At 40.7% G+C, this 18,543-nt stretch overlaps 1 protein-coding gene across 1 annotated transcript in view; it reads left to right on the top strand.

The window, feature by feature from the left end:
- Positions 1-400: 400 nt before the first annotated feature.
- Positions 401-18,543, top strand: part of LOC112431091 (low affinity immunoglobulin gamma Fc region receptor III-like) — a 46,227-nt gene continuing 28,084 nt past the window's right edge. The window contains exons 1-6 of the mRNA XM_076880975.1: positions 401-689; positions 1,409-1,524; positions 2,303-2,338; positions 6,278-6,538; positions 6,618-6,863; positions 6,950-7,171. Coding sequence (XP_076737090.1) covers positions 1,494-1,524; positions 2,303-2,338; positions 6,278-6,538; positions 6,618-6,863; positions 6,950-7,171 — 796 coding nt within the window. The 5' untranslated portion in view covers positions 401-689; positions 1,409-1,493. The remainder of the gene's footprint in view (positions 690-1,408; positions 1,525-2,302; positions 2,339-6,277; positions 6,539-6,617; positions 6,864-6,949; positions 7,172-18,543) is intronic.

An 18,543-nucleotide genomic window follows, 5' to 3' on the forward strand; every position in this document is an offset into this window, starting at 1 on the left:
GGCGCTCATTGTAATGTTAATACAATTGAAACTGGTTTAAATCTTCACTGCTGAGTGTCTGTGAGCGCTAACAATAACAATATAATAACATATGCTTTGTTGTTGTTTTGAGGTTGTTTTGTTTGGTTTCAGATGAAGGTCATACAAATATCTCTCTCTCAATTTTATTTATATAGCACCGAATCACAACAACAGTCACCTCAAGGCGCTTTATATTGTACAGTAGAGCCTACAATAATACATACAGAGAAAAACCCAACAATCATATGACCCCCTATGAGCAGCACTTTGGCGACAGTGGGAAGGAAAAACTCCCTTTTAACAGGAAGAAACCTCTGGCAGAAATGCACTTATTACTTCATGCAAAATCTCCTTTTAACTTGGCTTGAGTAATGAATTGTGAACCTTCCTGCATTCATTCCCTTCTTGCTAAGCTGTGGTGCTGTTGTTGTCAGGTTTAACAGAGTTCCTTATTGTTTCTCCCTCCTTGCGTCACTTTTCCAAACATGAACTTTAATGTCTGTGGATTCTGGACGTCTTTATGAAGAAGCAACTGGTGAACCTGTGTGTCCATTAACAATTGCAGCAGGTTGGTCCTTGGCGCAATGACGCAATGTCACCACCAGGGGGTGGGAATCATGCAGGTCCGAGTTCGACTATCACTCCACCTGATGATGTCATCATTAGGGGTAAGGTCTTTAAGTACTGGAGCACTACAATAATGTGCATGTGTATGAATCACTACCATCAGTATTTCTATGACGACAAAACAGCATTAATATAACTGTGATGAGTTTTGGTCTATTTAACTTCTTTTTTCTTTAAATAAGACAACAACAATATTTTGTTCTCTCATCTCTAGACTACACAGTGTAGAGATCTCCATAGTTTCTTTTACTATTGTGCTGAACAGACACACAACAAACATACAGTCACATGAACAAATGAATGTAATCTTTATTAAGATTTAAAGAAAATAAGGCCATTTCATTAAGAACAGCAAGCGTGCTGAGCGTGTGATTTATTCAGTTATTCAGTTATTATAACAAACTGTAAAAGAATTAATGATCTAATTGTATTCATGTAGTATGTAAAGTCAAGCATCGCCCTCTAGTGGCCATAAACAACCCTTGCGGGAGGATTAATGTAACGTTGCAGTTATTAAGCGTAGTTTCATTATTATAAAACACTTGTTTCTTCTGGATGTTTTTAGCTTTTAATGATAAACTTATCATCTCTTGGTGTTGTGTGTTTGTGTGTCAGATCTAAGTCAGTGTTTTAATTCAAATTATTAAAAAAAAATACACTTCAGGTTTTTCACTGGTGAACAGTATATTTAAAGAATTGTATTCACTTCTATCTTTAGACAAGAAAGTCAGTCTCCCACTCAGTGTGTTTGAACCAATAGAAAGCTGGTGCTCAGAGGAAGAGGGCGGGCTTTACTTGGTGTCAGTGACAGAAATGACAAAAAGCTGAAATGAGTGAGAAGGACGATGAAGGAAACATCTGTGCTGTGTCTGCTCTGTAAGTAGAATCTCTGTGTTTGTTTGAATTCTTGTACTTTGACTGTCTGCTCTCCTGATAACTGATGATGGAGGAGAAGACATGAAAAACAAATCAGGCTGAATTCAAGTTCAAACACCACGAGGACCAACTGCAGGTCTGAACTGACTCTTTATCTTTGCTCAGGAGTCGAGGAAACACAGCAGGCAGTGAAAAGATCAAATCATTCACTCATTATATCAACACAGCTGCACAGTGGACACATGACTTTTAAAAGTAGTTGATAATTTTTACTCACATTAAAGTCAATGCACATAAAAAGCAGCTTTCAAGATATAAACTGTGAGAACAGTACAAAATTACATCATTACTTGTCAATAACTGTAAGATAAACCTCAAGACATGTTAATAAAAACATAATTTAAAGATATGTAAATGATATTAAAAAAGTACAGGTGTGACAGAGGTGCAGTGGTTAGTGTCTATTTAGGTTTCCTCTCACAGTCCAAAGACAAGTTAGACTAACTGATGATTCTAAAGTGGCTGCAGGTGTGAATGTCTGTAATGTAATAATAATAATAATGTAATAATGTAATAACAGCTGTGATAGAGTCTGTGATAGAGTCTAAAGTGGACAAGCAGCAGAATGGATACATGGTTCTGTTTTTTTGTTTTTTTTTTTTAGTTTTACACATTTTTCCAGTATTTTTTTCCAGTGAGTTTGTGTGTTTGTCAGCTGTTTGTGTGGAGTTGTTCTTTATGTTCACCTCAAATCAACCTGAGTGTCATTTCTCTTTAGTTCTGATCTCACTGCTGAGCTGCACAACAAACCAAGGTCAGTAACCTTCTTCTGTCGTCTCATCTGTAATCCTGTTCTACTTATCATTTGATATATTAATGTAAATTTTAAACACTAAAGTTGACAAGTTTCACCAACATCTAACCACTAACACCTGCTACACTTTGCCTTCACCACTTCCCTCAGACCCGTTCACTTGCATACTTTCAAATCGGAAACTTTTCGCTGTTTCTACAATTTCTAACCTTATTCAAAAATTCAAGTAATCCACTCGTCAGTTTGACCCTCTTAAAACTTACCCTGTGTTCACCATAATAACTGATATTATTCAGTTTTCCTTCACCTTTCTAATCAGCCTTTACAACACCTGTACTTAAGAAACTGCATATAAAAAATATAAAAACAATACCTCTCATCCTAAATTCAACTCTTTGTAACTAACATCCTATCTCTAAACACTCTGTGGCTTGCAAACCCTAAACATGCTGCACGAAAATTGGTCCACCCCAAGGATCGGGTCCCCCGACACAAACAAAGGAACATAGTGTTCGCTGTTATGTGCCAAAATTTATACATCGGGGAAACCAAACAACCTCTAGTGAAGCGGATGGCACAACACAGAAGAGCTACCTCGTCAGGCCAGGACTCTGCAGTCTATTCACACCTACGGGCCATCCTCTGTACACATCCTGGACAGGGAGGAACGCTGGTTTGAAGGCAGAGTAAAGGAGGCCATTTACGTGAAAAGGGAAAGACCATCTCTGAATCGAGGAGGGGGCCTAAGGGGACATCTGTCGCCATCTTACAATGCTGTGATTGCAGCCAATCCCCAACTCTCTGTGAATGGTACTCATGGCCATTGATCAGTGGGCTTTGGTCAGTGGTCATGAGAATTTGCATATTAATGATCAAGGAACTGACCTCCCAGCCCATTGTTCCTTCAGTGGTGCTAGTTTCAGTCATTATGCAAATATAGTGTTTATAAACCTGCAGTCAGCTGAGACTGAAGAAATCACTTGAACGAGTTACAAAAAGTTTCCCCCACTGAAAACATTATGTCCAGATGAACAAAATCAACCTTTTGGGATTCTTTCCATAGTTTTTCAGTTGGATTCAGGTGATTGGCTGGATGGATTGTACTTTATTGTGCCCCGTGGGGAAATTGCTCTCTGCATTTAACCCATTCACTCAGTGAAGCAGTGGGCAGCCATTGGGCGCCCGGGGAGCAGTGTGTAGGGACGGTACCTTGCTCAGGGGTACCTCAGGGTAGCTGTTAAGGGGAATCGAACCCCCGACCTTCCGATCATGGGGCAACCACTCTACCTACTGAGCTATCCCGGCTGGACCATTCTAGCAGCTTTATGGCGTTTTTGTGAAACCAGCTGAGTTTCCTTGGGTGTGTTTTTGCAATCGTTGTCTTGCTTGACTCTGTTGCCCCTCGCTTCATCTTCATCACTCTGGTAGATGGCAACAGATGTTTATGAAGAATGTCATTTTTCCATTCGTCCTTCCTTCAATTACACGAGTGCGCCTGTCACAGCTGCGATGACAGTCTTGTAGGGTTGAAGGGAAAAGTGCCCAAACGCAGATGATGAGAGTGAGCTTTATTTACAAAATGGTGAGAAAACAGGCTGAGCAGAGGTTGGAGGACCGAAACTAAGATAAATGTAAGCTGGGGAGAATCTAACAAATTAAACTGAAACCTAAACTCATGGGATGACATGCATGGAGAAACACAGGAAGACATGCGGAGGAAACACAGATGGACCAGTGACCAGCACAAGAGAACACACACTATAAATAAACACAGAGGGAAACGAAGAAACTGCACACAGAAGAGACACAGCTGAACTTAACGAATATGATGAGACAGGGAGGATATAAACTGGATGCACTAACATCAGATATGGACCTTCAAAGTAAAACAGGAAATACACTGACAGAACTCAGAGACAGAGTACAGACAGAGTAAGATGAGGAGCATAGAGACCAAAACCTAAGAACAAGCAATACAGAAACCAAAACACTAGTAACCAAGAAGAAACTACAGACCAGTAAAACTAATAATAAAACATCAAAACACTGAGTCACACAGAGGGGGCTCTCTGAGTGCTGAGTACAGTCGTGGCCAAAAGTTTGGAGAATGACACAAATATTAGTTTTCACAAAGCGTGCTGCTTCAGTGTTTTTAGATCTTTGTGTCAGTTGTTTCAGTGATGTATTGAAATAGAATTACAAGCACTTCAAAGTTTCAAATGCTTTTATTGAGAATTACATCACGTTTATGCAAAGAATCAATATTTGCAGTGTTGGCCCTTCATTTTCAGGACCTCTGCAATTCAACTGGGCATGCTCTCAACTTCTGGGCCAAATCCTGACTGATAGCAACCCAGTCTGTCATAATCAATCTTGGAGTTTGTCAGAATTAGTGGGTTTTTGTTTGTCCACCTGCCTCTTGAGGATTGACCACAAGTTCTCAATTGGACTGAGGTCTGGGGAGTTCCCTGGCCATGGACCCAAAATGATTTGTTCCCTGAGCTACTTAGGTATCACTTTGGCCTTATGGCACGGTGCTCCAGCGTGCTGGAAAATGCATTGTTGTGTATTGTATGTATTGTATGTATTGTTCTTCATCAAACTGTTCTTGGATTGTTGGAAGAAGTTGCTGTTGGAGGATGTTTTGGTACCATTCTTTATTCATGGCTGTGTTTTTGGGCAAAATTGTGAGTGAGCCCACTCCCTTGGATGAGAAGCAGCCCCACACATGAATGGTCTCAGGATGCTTTACTGTTGGCCTGACACAGGACTGATGGTAGTGTTCACCTTTTCTTTTCCGGACAGGCCTTTTTCCAGATGCCCCAAACAATCGGAAAGGGGCTTGATCAGAGAATATGACTTCACCCCAGTCCTCAGCAGTCCACTCGCTGTACTTTCTGCAGAATACCAGTTCTTCCCTGATGGTTTTTTGGAGAGAAGTGGCTTCTTTGCTGCCCTTCTTGACACCTGGCCATCATCCAAAGGTCTTCACCTCACTGTGTGTGCAGATGCGCTCACACCTGCCTGCTGCCATTCCTGAGCAAGCTCTGCACTGGTGGCACTCCGATAGCGCAGCTGAATCATCTTTAGGAGGCGGTCCTGGTGTTTGCTGGACTTTCTTGAGCGCCCTGAAGCCGTCTTCACAATAATTGAACCTCTTTCCTTGAAGTTCTTGATGATCTGATAAACGGTTGATTTAGGTGCAGTCTTAGTAGCAACAACATCCTTGCCTGTGAAGGCATTTTTATGTAACACAATGATGGCTACATGTGTTTCCTTGCAGGTAACCATGTTTAACAGGAAGAACAATGATGTCAAGCATCCAGTCTGCTATTCTAACTCAAGCTTTTGGCCACAGCTGTACAGTAAAAAAACAAACACTGCATAAGAACTATTCATTGGTTTTAATCATCATGAGATGTTTCTTGTGTGACATTTTGATAATGAGACACATATGGAAGTGAACCAGCTGATATTAATTTGCACTAACTGGCAGGATTGCTTTCTAATTATTTATAGATTTCAGCTGGTTTCATGACTGCCCATGCCTTTCTACCTCTCTCTCTCCCTTTCCTCTGTCATTTCTCATTATTACGCACAATTTATGGATTTCTACGGTTTGATTTCTTTGCGTGTGTGGATCGGTTGTCACCCACACCTGGTGTCAGTAGCATCTTTGGAAATAAATTTACTGAAGAAATGATTGTACTTATTTTTACTTATTTTACCTGCTGGTAATCCTCTGTTATTAATGGTTTTATGTATTGCAAACTTAAAATATTTTGGTTTATTCGTATTGCTTTTAACTTAAGTTAATGTTTCCAGAATGGATCTCAGATATAAAACTGATGAAACAACTGATTAAGCAAAACATGCTAACAATTGTGTCAGATTTCATAAAATAAACAGATCATTGGTTTTTCATTGTAACCCTCACAGCTCGTCTGACTGTGAGTCCCAGCAGCTCTCAGTTCTTTAAAGGAGACTTTGTGTCTCTGAGCTGTGAGGAGGACGACAGCTCTGCTGGATGGACTCTGAGGAGAAACACAAGCAAACAACAGATGAGTCAATGTGAAGATGGGTGGGGAGAGGCAGTTGGTTCCTCCTGTGACATCAATGTTTTCCCATGGGACAATGGAGTTTACTGGTGTGAGTCCAGAGAGGGTCCCATCAGTAACATGGTTAACCTGACAGCCACTGGTAAGCTGAGTGTGTGGAGTTAGTGTTGATGAAGCTGTGTGTAAATGGATGAAATGCTGTAGTTTGTCTCTGTGTTGAGGTGGATCAGTGATCCTGCAGAGTCCTGTCCTCCCTGTGATGGAGGGAGATGACGTCACTCTGCTCTGTAAAACAAAGACCACTCCCTCCAACCTCCCAGCTGCTTTCTATAAAGATGGCTCCCTCATCAGGAAGCAGCCTACAGGTCACATGACCATCCAGCATGTTTCCAGGTCTGATGAAGGCCTCTACAAGTGTGACATCAGCAGTCATGGAGAGTCTCCATCCAGCTGGATCACTGTCACAGGTGACACACTCACCTGTCTGTGTTTCTGCAGCTTTCAACATTCACAATGTGACGACAACTTAATGACTGTGTTTGCTTTATTTTAGGGGAACACACCACCACACCTCCACCTACATCCACACCTCCACCTACATCCACACCTCCACCTACATCCACCTGTCCTCCTGGTTCCACCTCCATCACTCTTCCTCCATCACTCTCTCCTCCTGTTCTCTCTGTGTTGTCATCTGTTGGATCAGTCTGTGTTGTGGCTCTACTGGTTTTGCTGGTTCTGCTGGTGAGACGATGTGTTCACAGGAAACCTGAAGGTGAGACTCAGACTTCCTGATGTTTCATGTCTGAGTTTGTTTATTAGAATACATTTCACATTCATGATGACCACAGTAACAACTTTCTTACATGTAATCTCTGTTTACAGAACTTATATTATTGTTTAATTTTTATCGGATCAAGGTAATGGAGAAGATGACATCATCACTGACATCACGTGCAGTGTCATCAACATATCCAAGTGTCTGCAACAACCAATCAGAAAAAGTGAAGGTAATGCAATGTTTCAAACTTTTTTACGTCAGGATATTTGTAAATATTTTAAGACATCTTTGGGAGGAAATTTCCAAATATCATAAAAGTAGTTCTTCCTCTCCCTCCACTCATAAGCAAGACTTAAATTCTTCCATTTGGGGCTGAACTCATCCTCCTTACCCGAGGACCATGGCCTCAGACTTAGAGGTGTTAATTCTTATTCCCCTCTTGGCTGTGAACTGCTCCTGAGCGAGCATGAGTACATCACCTGATGAAGCCCTCAGTTATGAAGAGCATCTGTGACAAAGGGCCCAAGGTCTTGGACCCTTTGTCACAGAGCTATTCCAACTGTTTTACATGGACTGAATTGGTTGTAGCATTGAACAATATTCCAAGAGGTGAAGTTACATGTCCCAGTTGCAAGGCTTAATAGCTGAGTATACATCCACGCTTCACTGCACCACACATTAGACCTGGCCCATATGGCAGCTCCTGTGGGTGGACGACTGACAGAAAAATTCCACATATCTTGAAGCTGGCCCTCACGGCCTATGGCCCAGCCACCAGGTGCTCCATTAAGCATCCTCCCCAGGCTTGGCTCCAGGGTGGGTCCTAGTAACCCAGTCCCAGAGAGGGTAAACTGGTCCTTTGGTTTATTGCTTCTTATAGAGGGTCACTCTTTGTCTGAACACACACTCTGGTCCAGTCAGTCTTAGGAAGCCCTAACAGTCCTTGACAACACAGTCTGTGGGATCACTGGGACACACAAATACCTCCACCACAGTATGGTGGCAATTCACTGACTGAAGGTCTGTGAAAATATCGCAGTATCGCGATATTTTGGATTTTGAAAATATTTTCTACCTGTATAATAAAAAAAGGGAAAGAAGAAATGTCTAAAAAGTTTTGAAAGGGAAAGGTAGGAGAAGATGTTTTCATAGCAATACACATATACTTTTGTTATGAATTCGCCTTACCTAAAATGTGCAAACTTAGTCTTTCACTCTGTGCTTACTGAGTGTTGTTCACTGTGAGCTGGACTGTGTGTTTGTGGTCTGTGGTTAACTGAAGCTAACAGCTCTGCACTCGTCCAGCATCCTGTTTCTGATAGAAAGAAAACACTTCAGCTGCAGGTGTTTCAACACAGAGCTGTTCATTTTAAAAACACATCTCCAAGGACATGGAGACATGATCTGGAAAAGAATTTCTCTAAATCCTGCACACAGAAATTCAGCCAAAGTAGATTTAATTTTTAAAATAGTGTTCAGGCTGCGACAAGTGTTTGCTATGTGCTCTATAGTAAAGAGAGTCAATCTGCACTGAAAGCAGGTGGCAGCTTTGTGGTCGTCCAGTTTTCTTTTCCACAGAAACACCCCCACTTCTCTATTGTCAAAGCTGTGTCACAGTTGAGGTGTTAAGAACACTGAAAAGCTGCTGTGGTTTATAAAAATGATCACTTAATCTCTTCACAGTGCATCATGGTAAACAAATAATGCAGCAATCTAATATGTTTTATTCTCAGAGTGTGATTCAGCTGTGATCTACTCAGCAGTGAGAACTGAAGACGTCGGTTATGGACAAACAACCATCAGAACAAGAAGGCCCAGGTTCAGCTCCTTATCTTTGACTATGGACAGAGACAAGCGGCTCACCCTTTTTTCCAGCCATCATGGTAACCTAAGCTGAAAAAAAAAACACGTTATGACTCATGCTCTTTACCAGATAAAAGCTCACTCCACACTTATAAACCTTTATCTGGAAGCCTGTGAATCAAAAAAGTTGAAACTGGGGCTGATTGAACTGCAAAGCCTGTAATCACTTTGCCACTGCTTCTTTTTACTGTTTAAACTGACATCCAGATAAATGCAAAGTATGTTTATTCCAGATAAACATACTTTGCATTTTTCAAGAAAACAGTATCAGCATGTTATATGTCAGAGATTGGAGGACGATTTTCATTGTGATGTTCATACAATTATATTATACTCGGCCTTAAGACAAATGGACCATAACAGGCCATTCAAAGCAGAAGTTATTACAAAATGCTCTGTAGTAACCTTTAGCCATCCAGAGGAAACAGAACATTTCTTTTCTGGATTTTGAAGCTTGGAAATATTCAAGTCAAAATGATCTAATTACACTTAAAATAAGACACAATCGGCTACAGAGCAACATTTCTGTAAGATACAGAAACTTGTTTCAAGACAGTGAATGTTGAAACTAGAGAGAAACTACAGAATTTTCACTTGTTTCCATGGCAGATTTTTTCACTTAATACAAGATATTTTAGGTTGAAATTCACTAGATTCACTGTTTTAAAACAAGTTAATATACAGTGGGATTCAAAAGTTTTGACAGCCTTGTTATCAATATCAGTCATTATTTTCCTGTATAAATCGCTGGTTGTTACAATAAAAAATGTCAGTGAAATATATCATATAGGAGACACACACAGTGATATTTGAGAAGTGAAATGAAGTTTATTGGATTCACAGAAAGTGTGCAATAATTGTTTAAACAAAAGCAGGCAGGTGCATAAATTTGGGCATGACAAAAAAAAAAGAAATGAAATCAATATTTAGTAGATCCGCCTTTTGCAGAAATTACAGCCTCTAAACGCTTCCTGTAGCTTCCAATGAGAGTCTGGATTGTGGTTGAAGGTATTTTGGACCATTCCTCTTTACAAAACATCTCTAGTTCATTCAGGTTTGATGGCTTCCGAGCACGGACAGCTCTCTTTAACTCACACCACAGATTTTCAATAATATTCAGGTCTGGGGACTGAGATGACTCAGATACTGAGTGGAATTCATGTGTCCCTCAACTTTGACAAGATTCCCAGTCCCTGCACTGGCCCCACAGCATGATGGAACCACCACCATATATTTTACTGTAGGTAGCAGGTGTTTTTCTTTGAATGCTGTGTTCTGTTTCCTCCATGCATAACGCCCCTTGTTATGCCCAAATACCTCAATCTTAGTTTGATCAGTCCACAGCACCTTATTCCAGAATGAAGCCGGCTTGTCCAAATGTGCTTCAGCAAACCTCAAGCGGCTCTGTTTGTGCTGTAGGCGGAGAAAAGGCTTCCTCTGCATCACTCTCACATACAGCATCTCCTTGTGTAAAGTGTGAATGGTTGAATGATGCACAGTGACTCCATCTGCTGCAGGATGATGTTGTAGGTCTTTGGTGCTGGTCTGTGGGTTAACTCTGACAGTTCTCACCATTCATCGCTTCTCTCTATCTGAGATTTTTCTTGGTCTGCCACTTCGAGCCTTAACTTGAACTGAGCCTGTGGTCTTCAATTTTCTCAATATGTTCCAAACTGTGGAAACAGACAGCTTAAATCTCTGAGACTGCTTCCTGTATCCTTCCCCTGAACCATGATGGTGAACAATCTTTGTCTTCAGGTCATTTGAGAGTTGTTTTGAAACCCCCATGTTGCTACTCTTCAGAGAAAATTAAAAGAGGAGGGAAATTTACAATTAACCCCTTAAATACTTTTTCTCATTATTGGATTCACCTGTGTGTGTAGGTCAGGGGTCACTGAGCTTACCGAGCCAATTTGAGTTCCAATAATTAGTTCTAAAGTTTTTGGAATCAATAAAATGACAACAGTGCCCAAATTTATGCATCTACCTGATTTTGTTTAAACAATTATTGCACACTTTCTGTAAATCCAATAAACTTCATTTCTCTTCTCAAATATCACTGTGTGTGTCTCCTATATGATATATTTCACTGACATTTTTTATTGTAACAACCAACGATTTATACAGGAAAACAATGACTATTAATAAGGTGGCCAAAACTTTTGCATCCCACTGTATCTCACTGAATTGTTACTCTTTAGCCTAATGTGTCTTATTTTAAGTGTAAAGAGATATTTTTGACTAGAAATGAGACAAATATACTTACCGTAGTAAGATTTTGAGTTTTTCCAGTGAGTAAATATTCTGGTGCCAGTAAACTGTCTTACAATGGTTTGTCTAAAAATTTATCTTGTGGTTAAAGTGTATGAAAATAACACTGCATGTCTATGCAGATGCTGTGTGATCTGACACATCAGCAGAAAATATGTAAAAAAGTTAAATACGTCACATGATCAAAAGCAGAACGTTAAATTATTTTAACTGTGATGCGTTCGCTGACATGTCCTCATTCTATGCTGTTTATAAAGAGAAGAATGAAGCTTGGCTTTGTGCTCGTATTCTCCTCCTGTGTGTGGATTTTTTTTTTTGTTGTTGTTGTTTTGGCAGAGTCAAATGTCATCTAATCACTGAAGTGGTCCACCAGTCCACCCTCTGGAATCTAGCTGCTGTTCTCTAACTGGTCCACAAATCCACTGTAAAACACACTAGTTTATTTTATCTTTGTTCTCCTCATAAAGTTACCCTCACTGAGGGGCAGAACATTCAAATGGAGAGGTTTTTATTTTATATAAAGATGCAGAAAAAGAATGGCACCATGAAGATGTTTTTATGGTAACTTCACCACTTTCTAAGTGTGCTGTCATCTCCACAGCAGTGATCTGGTTTCTCTGCAGGTTCAATAAACTTTGGTCTCACTTGATCTTCTCGTGTGGTTCTGTGGGTTTCACAAAGATGTCTGATGGAAAACGTGAGTTGTTGTGGTGAACACAAACACACTTCAGTCCTCTTCAGTGCAAATAACAAACTAAATCTCAGCCACAGATCAAAAGCAGACATGGAACTTAGTTACTGTGCAGTTTGATATCTGATGATCTCTCAGGGGTCATAAAGATATGATGAGATAAGATAGCTGATCATCTTTCAGGGGTTATAAAGAAAACACACATTAGACCTGGCCCATATGGCAGCTCCTGTGGGTGGACGACTGACATCTATCTTTATCCAGTCTGAGGGAATCTGGAAACAAATGACCACTTCCAAAAACTGATGGTTAAATAACTCCAGACAAGTAAAGCTGAGAGTCATCTGCTTATCAAACATTACAGATTTTATGGTAACTCATTTTATGGACAGGGCTAAACTCTAAAATAGTTTAAAGCCCAGAAAGACCTTCATGTGCATTTACACGATGGACCATAACTCATTATAAAATATAATTTTTAATTAATAATTTTTCTATTTTATGACTAAAATGCTTAACAACAACTTTCCATAAAGTAAGAGGAAAAAACACAGGATGCAAATTTATAAAGAGACTCAGAATAGATCATAACAAAGTCAAACTCTTATTTTAATAGATCCATATGAAGTTTTGGTGATCTGGAGGAAACTTTATTAATAAACTGACTTTATGTACAATGTGTTGGAGTTTCTTCTAAGCATAATTATGAAATTGTCTTCAAAGAAAACTCTGTAAATGCATCACAGACAAATCTGATTGTGTGAAAGCGCCCTCTGGTGGAGCTGGACTATAAACACTGTTCAAGCCTCGATAGCAGACTCAACAGTGCTTCTGGTTCTAGAATATGTGGCCCACTGCGCATGCTCAGGAGGTGTCCTGTCAGCAGTCAGCGCTGCAGCAGTTGTTTCCACCAGAAGTGAATACTGGCATCAAAAATATTATAGCATGATCAGTAACAAGTGTGACGTCACCTGTCAGCAGATGATAGTTTAGGTTTATTTAGGTTATTTTTATTTACGCTTTTTAAGTTTCATTTTTTAGAAGCCTATTAAGCGAGGAAATTAGTCTTTGTTATACAATCTTCAATTCAACGTATTCCCGATAAAAGTGAAAGTTGGCTCCACCCACTGTGACGGTTTGCGGGACAAGGTGTGTTTAGGAGAGATAAGGACCCAAAACGCAGGCACTGGCTGAGATGTGAGTGAGCTTTATTGCAGGAGGGTGACATACGACCAAAAGCGAGAGTGGCAAGAAACAAAACCAAGAAAGAGTCTAAACTGGGAAAACTAACAAAACAAAACCGAAACCTGAATTTGAATCACCAGGGAGGGTGCACGGAACACACTGACATCAGATACGGACCTTCAAAATAAAACAGGACATACATAGACTGGATTTAAAGACACGGTACAGACGGAGAACAGAGGAAACACATGGGCAGACACTAAAAAGAAGGAGCACAGAATCCAAACCCTACGAACTAACAAGTCTAAACCCCTGTACATAATCAGAATACATTAGAAAACAAGATTATGATATAATAATAATGATAATAATAGCATCAGATAACCACTCGCCTTGTATTGTTTATTTATTATAATTTTGTGCTAGTCTCCATCTGGTCAGAATGGTCTTTTTTCCATTTCCTTTATCCACACATCCTCCTGAGAACCGGTAAAAATGAATCTTCACATTGAACTCTTTTGTGGTTTCACATGTAAAATAAGATAAGCTTTATTAGTCCCACATGTGGGAAATTTGTTGTGTCACAGCAGAAAGTGGACAGTACAAGTTACAGCAAAAATGAAGAAAAACAACGGACTGGGATAAGATAATAAGAATAAGATACTATATACAATAGAATAAAATACTATGTTAACAGAAAAAAAATTACACTTGGTGTTATTGTGGATGTGTGGATGTGTGTGTTTGGTCAGTTGTGAAGTCTTTGTTCAGGAGTCTGACAACAGTGGGGAGGAAAGACCTGCGAAGTCTTTCCGTCCCACACCGTGGGTGCCGCAGCCACTGAAGGAGCTGCTCAGTGCTGTCAGAGTCTCCTGCATGGGGTGGGAGATGTTGTCCAACAGGGATGACAGCTTAGCCACCATTCTCCTGTCACTCACCACCTCCACTGGGTCCAGAGGGCATCCTAGAACAGTGGTGGCCCAGGAGATGCTGTTGCCCCAGCAGACTACACCATAAAAGATGACTGAGGCCACCACAGAGTCATAGAAGGTCTTCAGGAGTGGGCCCTTCACTCCAAAAGACCTCAGCAGCAGGTACAGCCTGCTCTGCCCCACACCATGAGTCTCTTTTCTTTAGAGAGCGTCTGAGTTATGAGTCCAGTCCAGTTTTCACTGGAGAAATCAAAGAACATGATTCTCACAGTGCTCCCAGCGATCTCCAGATGAGAGAAGGAACGATGTATGAGGTGAATGACGGCATCATCCGCTCCAATGCCAGGCTGGTAGGCAAACTGAAGTGGGCCCAGTGATGAGCTCACCAGGTGCCGAAGTTGAGCCAGTACCAGCCGCTCCAGGGTCTTCATCAGGTGGGATGTCAAGCCACCGGCCTGTAGCAGTTGAGGTCCTTGGGATGTGAAGTCTTTGGCACTGGTACAACACAGGAGGTTTTCCAGAGCTGCTGGACTCTCCCCAGCCTCAGGTTCAGGTTGAAGATGCGCTCCATCACCCCACACAGTTGGTCTGTGCAGGACTGTTAAAGAGGAAACGCTTTTATGAGTTTTATGTTGCATTAAAGTATATGTTCATATTTTACTCTTAATAGGAAAAGAACAAAATGTACTACTCGCTCTGTCTCTAGAAACAGGAAGTTCACCCTGTGACATTTAAACGAACTTAGACACACACACACACACATATGCAAAATTAGACGAAACTGCTGCTTGCTATAAATAATAAATGACTACTGCAGTTCGTGGTGATTGCGCTCTGAGCTCTCACCCGTGCAACACGTTTAAACAGTCTCCAAGTGTCTCAGTGTTTTTTATTCACCTGACTGTTTGTTAACTGTATATCTCTGACAAGGACCCGACGACCCTTGAGCTGATGCCATCTGGATCCGCTGCCTTCTTGGCTTTAATCCTCCTCAGTTCCCTCCTAACCTGAGTGGTTGAGAGAGTCAGGCTGGAGCCTTGTGTTGAGTGTGTATTGGATTCTGGTGTTAGGGGTGCGGAGGAGTAAGCAGGGTGATTAGAGGTGGTGTGAAGTGTCTGAGGTGGGGCAGCAGTGGGTGTGGGTGAGTCTGCAGCTGATGTTGAAGACTGCCTCCTGGAAGAATCAAACCTGTTAAAGAAATGATTCAGTTCATTTGCCCCCTCACATCTCCCATGAGCAGTGAGTTCTGATCTCTGTGGCCTGAGATGGTTCTGAGGCCTCTCCAGACTTTGCTAACATTCTTTTGTTGAAGCCGTTTCTCCGTCTTCTGCCTGTAGCTGCCCCGATCAGACCTCTCAGCTCTCTCTGCACTCTTTTCAGCTCCTCCTTGTCTCTGGATTTGAAGGCTCTCCTCTTTTGTTTGAGGACGGCTTTAATTTCTGGGGTAATCCAGGGTTTGGAGAAACAGCGCACAGTCCTGGTGGGTGTAGTGTTATCCACACAGATGTTATCCAGTTATGACAGTTATGATGGAAAGGTCCAAAATTCTAATATGAAAATTCTGAAGGAAGTACAGGTTCCAATAACGGCACTTTGACACAGTTCAGTGATGTGTGTAGAAATAAAAGCTGCATATAAATAACACAGAGCTGCTTATTTTCCTCCAGTTGTTTAAACTATTTGTAGAGACAGAGAGCATCAGTCTGATCACTGGAATCTGCTCTTTGTCCCTGGATTTGGACCAAGCAGACCCTGATGGACTCAAAAACACAGAAAATACAACATTCAAGAAGTTTTTATCATGTCTTCTTATGTTTCTATTTCTTTTGATTATCTTAATTGTACAGCACCTTGGTCAAAACACCTTGTTTTAAATGTGCCATTTAAACAACTTTGACTTTGACTTTTTGCATCACTGAGATTGGAATGAAATGACTTAATCAGACAGTTCATGAATAGAAACAACAGATAAGACAAGAAACAAAACTGTACTGAGCAACATGTGCTGACACTCACTGCTGAGCCAGTTTGTCCAGAATACTGACAGAGACACAAACAGGCATCTTTGCCACCCACACTCTTCTGCTGAACACACAGCTTTGACTTTTGAAAGCCATGTCAACTCAAACCTTCACTGCTGAGCATCTGTGAGCCCTGATAGTAAAAATCATCATCATCATTAATATGTGCTGACAGCAGCTGCTGGACTGTGTATGGCTGTCGTTTCCAGTTCTTTTGTTTGGATCAAACTAAGATCACTGAAAGAGCTTTCAATGTCAAACACATGAGCTAACAGCCAATAAGAAGAAGGAGAAGTTGGATGTTATGGTGATGCTGCTGACACAGATTTGTCTTGTAAAACAGGTTAACAAGGAAACACAGGTGCATTTCCTCGTTGGTGGCTGTTCGATACAGAGGTCTCTTTACTTTCAGATTTTTAATTTTTTAAACTTTTTGGATTGTGAGGATAAAATTTTAAGGAAGTTCCTCTTGACCTCACAAATAACAACAACAGGACACATGGACCTAACACAGTTTAAAAAATATCTTTCACTGGATAATTTTAATTTTTCCATCCTGACGATCAGAAGAGTTTTTGAGGGTTTCAGAGATCCTTCAGAACAACAGTAAGTGTTCATGAGCTTGTAATAATTTTACCAAGTTTCTGTAATTTCACAGACAGTGTGGAGTGGGAATTTCTCTTTATATCTACCAGTGTTAGTGGAAAAAGGTTCTCATTCTTATACTTTTCCTTTGAATTTGAGGTATTTGTTTGTCACATGACTGGACTTGCGGCCGCTCAAACAGGACAAACAAAGGTGGGCGTGAAAGTGTTGATGCAGGTCACAGATGTCTGATATAAAACAGCTGACAGGGAAACAGGTTAGTTTAGTCTGCAGCTGTTTGATACAGACACACCTTTACTTTGGGATTTTAAACTTTTACATTTTTTATGATTTGATTTTTTTTATTTGTCAAATATTTACATCTGAGTAACTTTTCACTTGTTTGTAACAAAACTTCAGTAGCTTCCTTTTCACCTACTGAAAAACCGATGGGACACACTGACCTCACAGTTCTTTTATCTGTCAGGAGATCATTTTATTTTTTCCACTCTGGTGATCAGAAGAGTGTTTGAGTGTTTCAGAAAAACAGTAAGTGTTTAAAATGACGTCTTTCAGTTTTTTAGGTAATTTGACAGGCTGACTGAAGCTGTGAGCGTTGGTGGATTAACCCGTTACTGTAACCACTCACTGGTTCTGCTGGTTAGATGAACATCATGTCACGTTAGTGTAAAACATTTGATTCACTGTTGGCTGGTTTCGTCTGTGGAAACACATCATCTGAAGAACCAAAAGCTGTCAGACTTTATCTGACACAATATAAAGAAGAAAATCACCTCAATCACAAACAGGAAGTGTACTCAGTTACTCTCCTGTACTCTGATTACAGTGATGTATGTTTTCTCTGTGCCTGCTTCTTCGTCCTCACTGTAAACAGATGTACTGAGAGACTCCTGTGTGATGTTTCATAGGAAAGTCCAAACAGTCTCACTGGTTCTCCATGAAGAACAAAGATTTGCTCTCTGTGGCTCCAACACAACTTAAAGACAATCAAAGGTGGACAAAGTTCTCTGTGGTTTTATGGAGGCTACAGCTAAATGCTGCCTCCTCCATAGTACAATATACATGTTTATACAGTGACGTCATTTTGAAGTCCTTTGGCTGATGATGGTCTTTAGTATGTAGCTGATGGTTGATGAGGTGATGTTTGTGTTGTTCTGTGGAGATCATTCAAGAACTGAACCTGTTAAACACTCAGACCTGCTTCAGATTTCACCGCTTTAGTCATGACGCACTTATTCATGGTCACCCTACAGCAGCGTAAACACACGTGACTCTGACGTGACTTCCTGCAGAGATGATGAACTGGACGTATTGAGTTTGAACGAGTGTCTAAAAAGTCAGATCTGTTCTCAGTCAGAGACTTTCAGGATCATTTAAACCTTAAATTTAATCTCATGTAGTCAGGATTTAAACTCAGGTTCAGTTATTTCAATAAAACCATCCTGAGACATTTAGAACAATCGAAGCGTCGGAGTTGAAGAACACGGAAATGTCTGCTGTGACTGCGTCGCTCTGCTCGACTTTGCTGTTTGTCGGCCTCTTCGTGTTTGTCTCTGCAGGTGAGATTCACTCTGTGGGACAGAGAGGAAAAGCATCAGTCTGCTTTACATGTTAACAACATTTCCTGAAGAGTTATTTTCATATTGATTCAGTTTTTCCGTGTTTGTGAAGGAGACACGAGGCTGGGTGGGGTCTGTGTGGACCTAACATGTCGGTGTGATCAGATCTCACAGAGACAAAGAAGTGTAATGTGTGTGTCAGTGTGATGTGTTGTAGTTTCAGGAGTCAGTACACCGT

Source organism: Maylandia zebra, unplaced genomic scaffold (assembly GCF_041146795.1).
Source record: "Maylandia zebra isolate NMK-2024a unplaced genomic scaffold, Mzebra_GT3a scaffold02, whole genome shotgun sequence".
In the NCBI taxonomy this organism is placed as follows: Eukaryota; Metazoa; Chordata; class Actinopteri; order Cichliformes; family Cichlidae; genus Maylandia; species Maylandia zebra.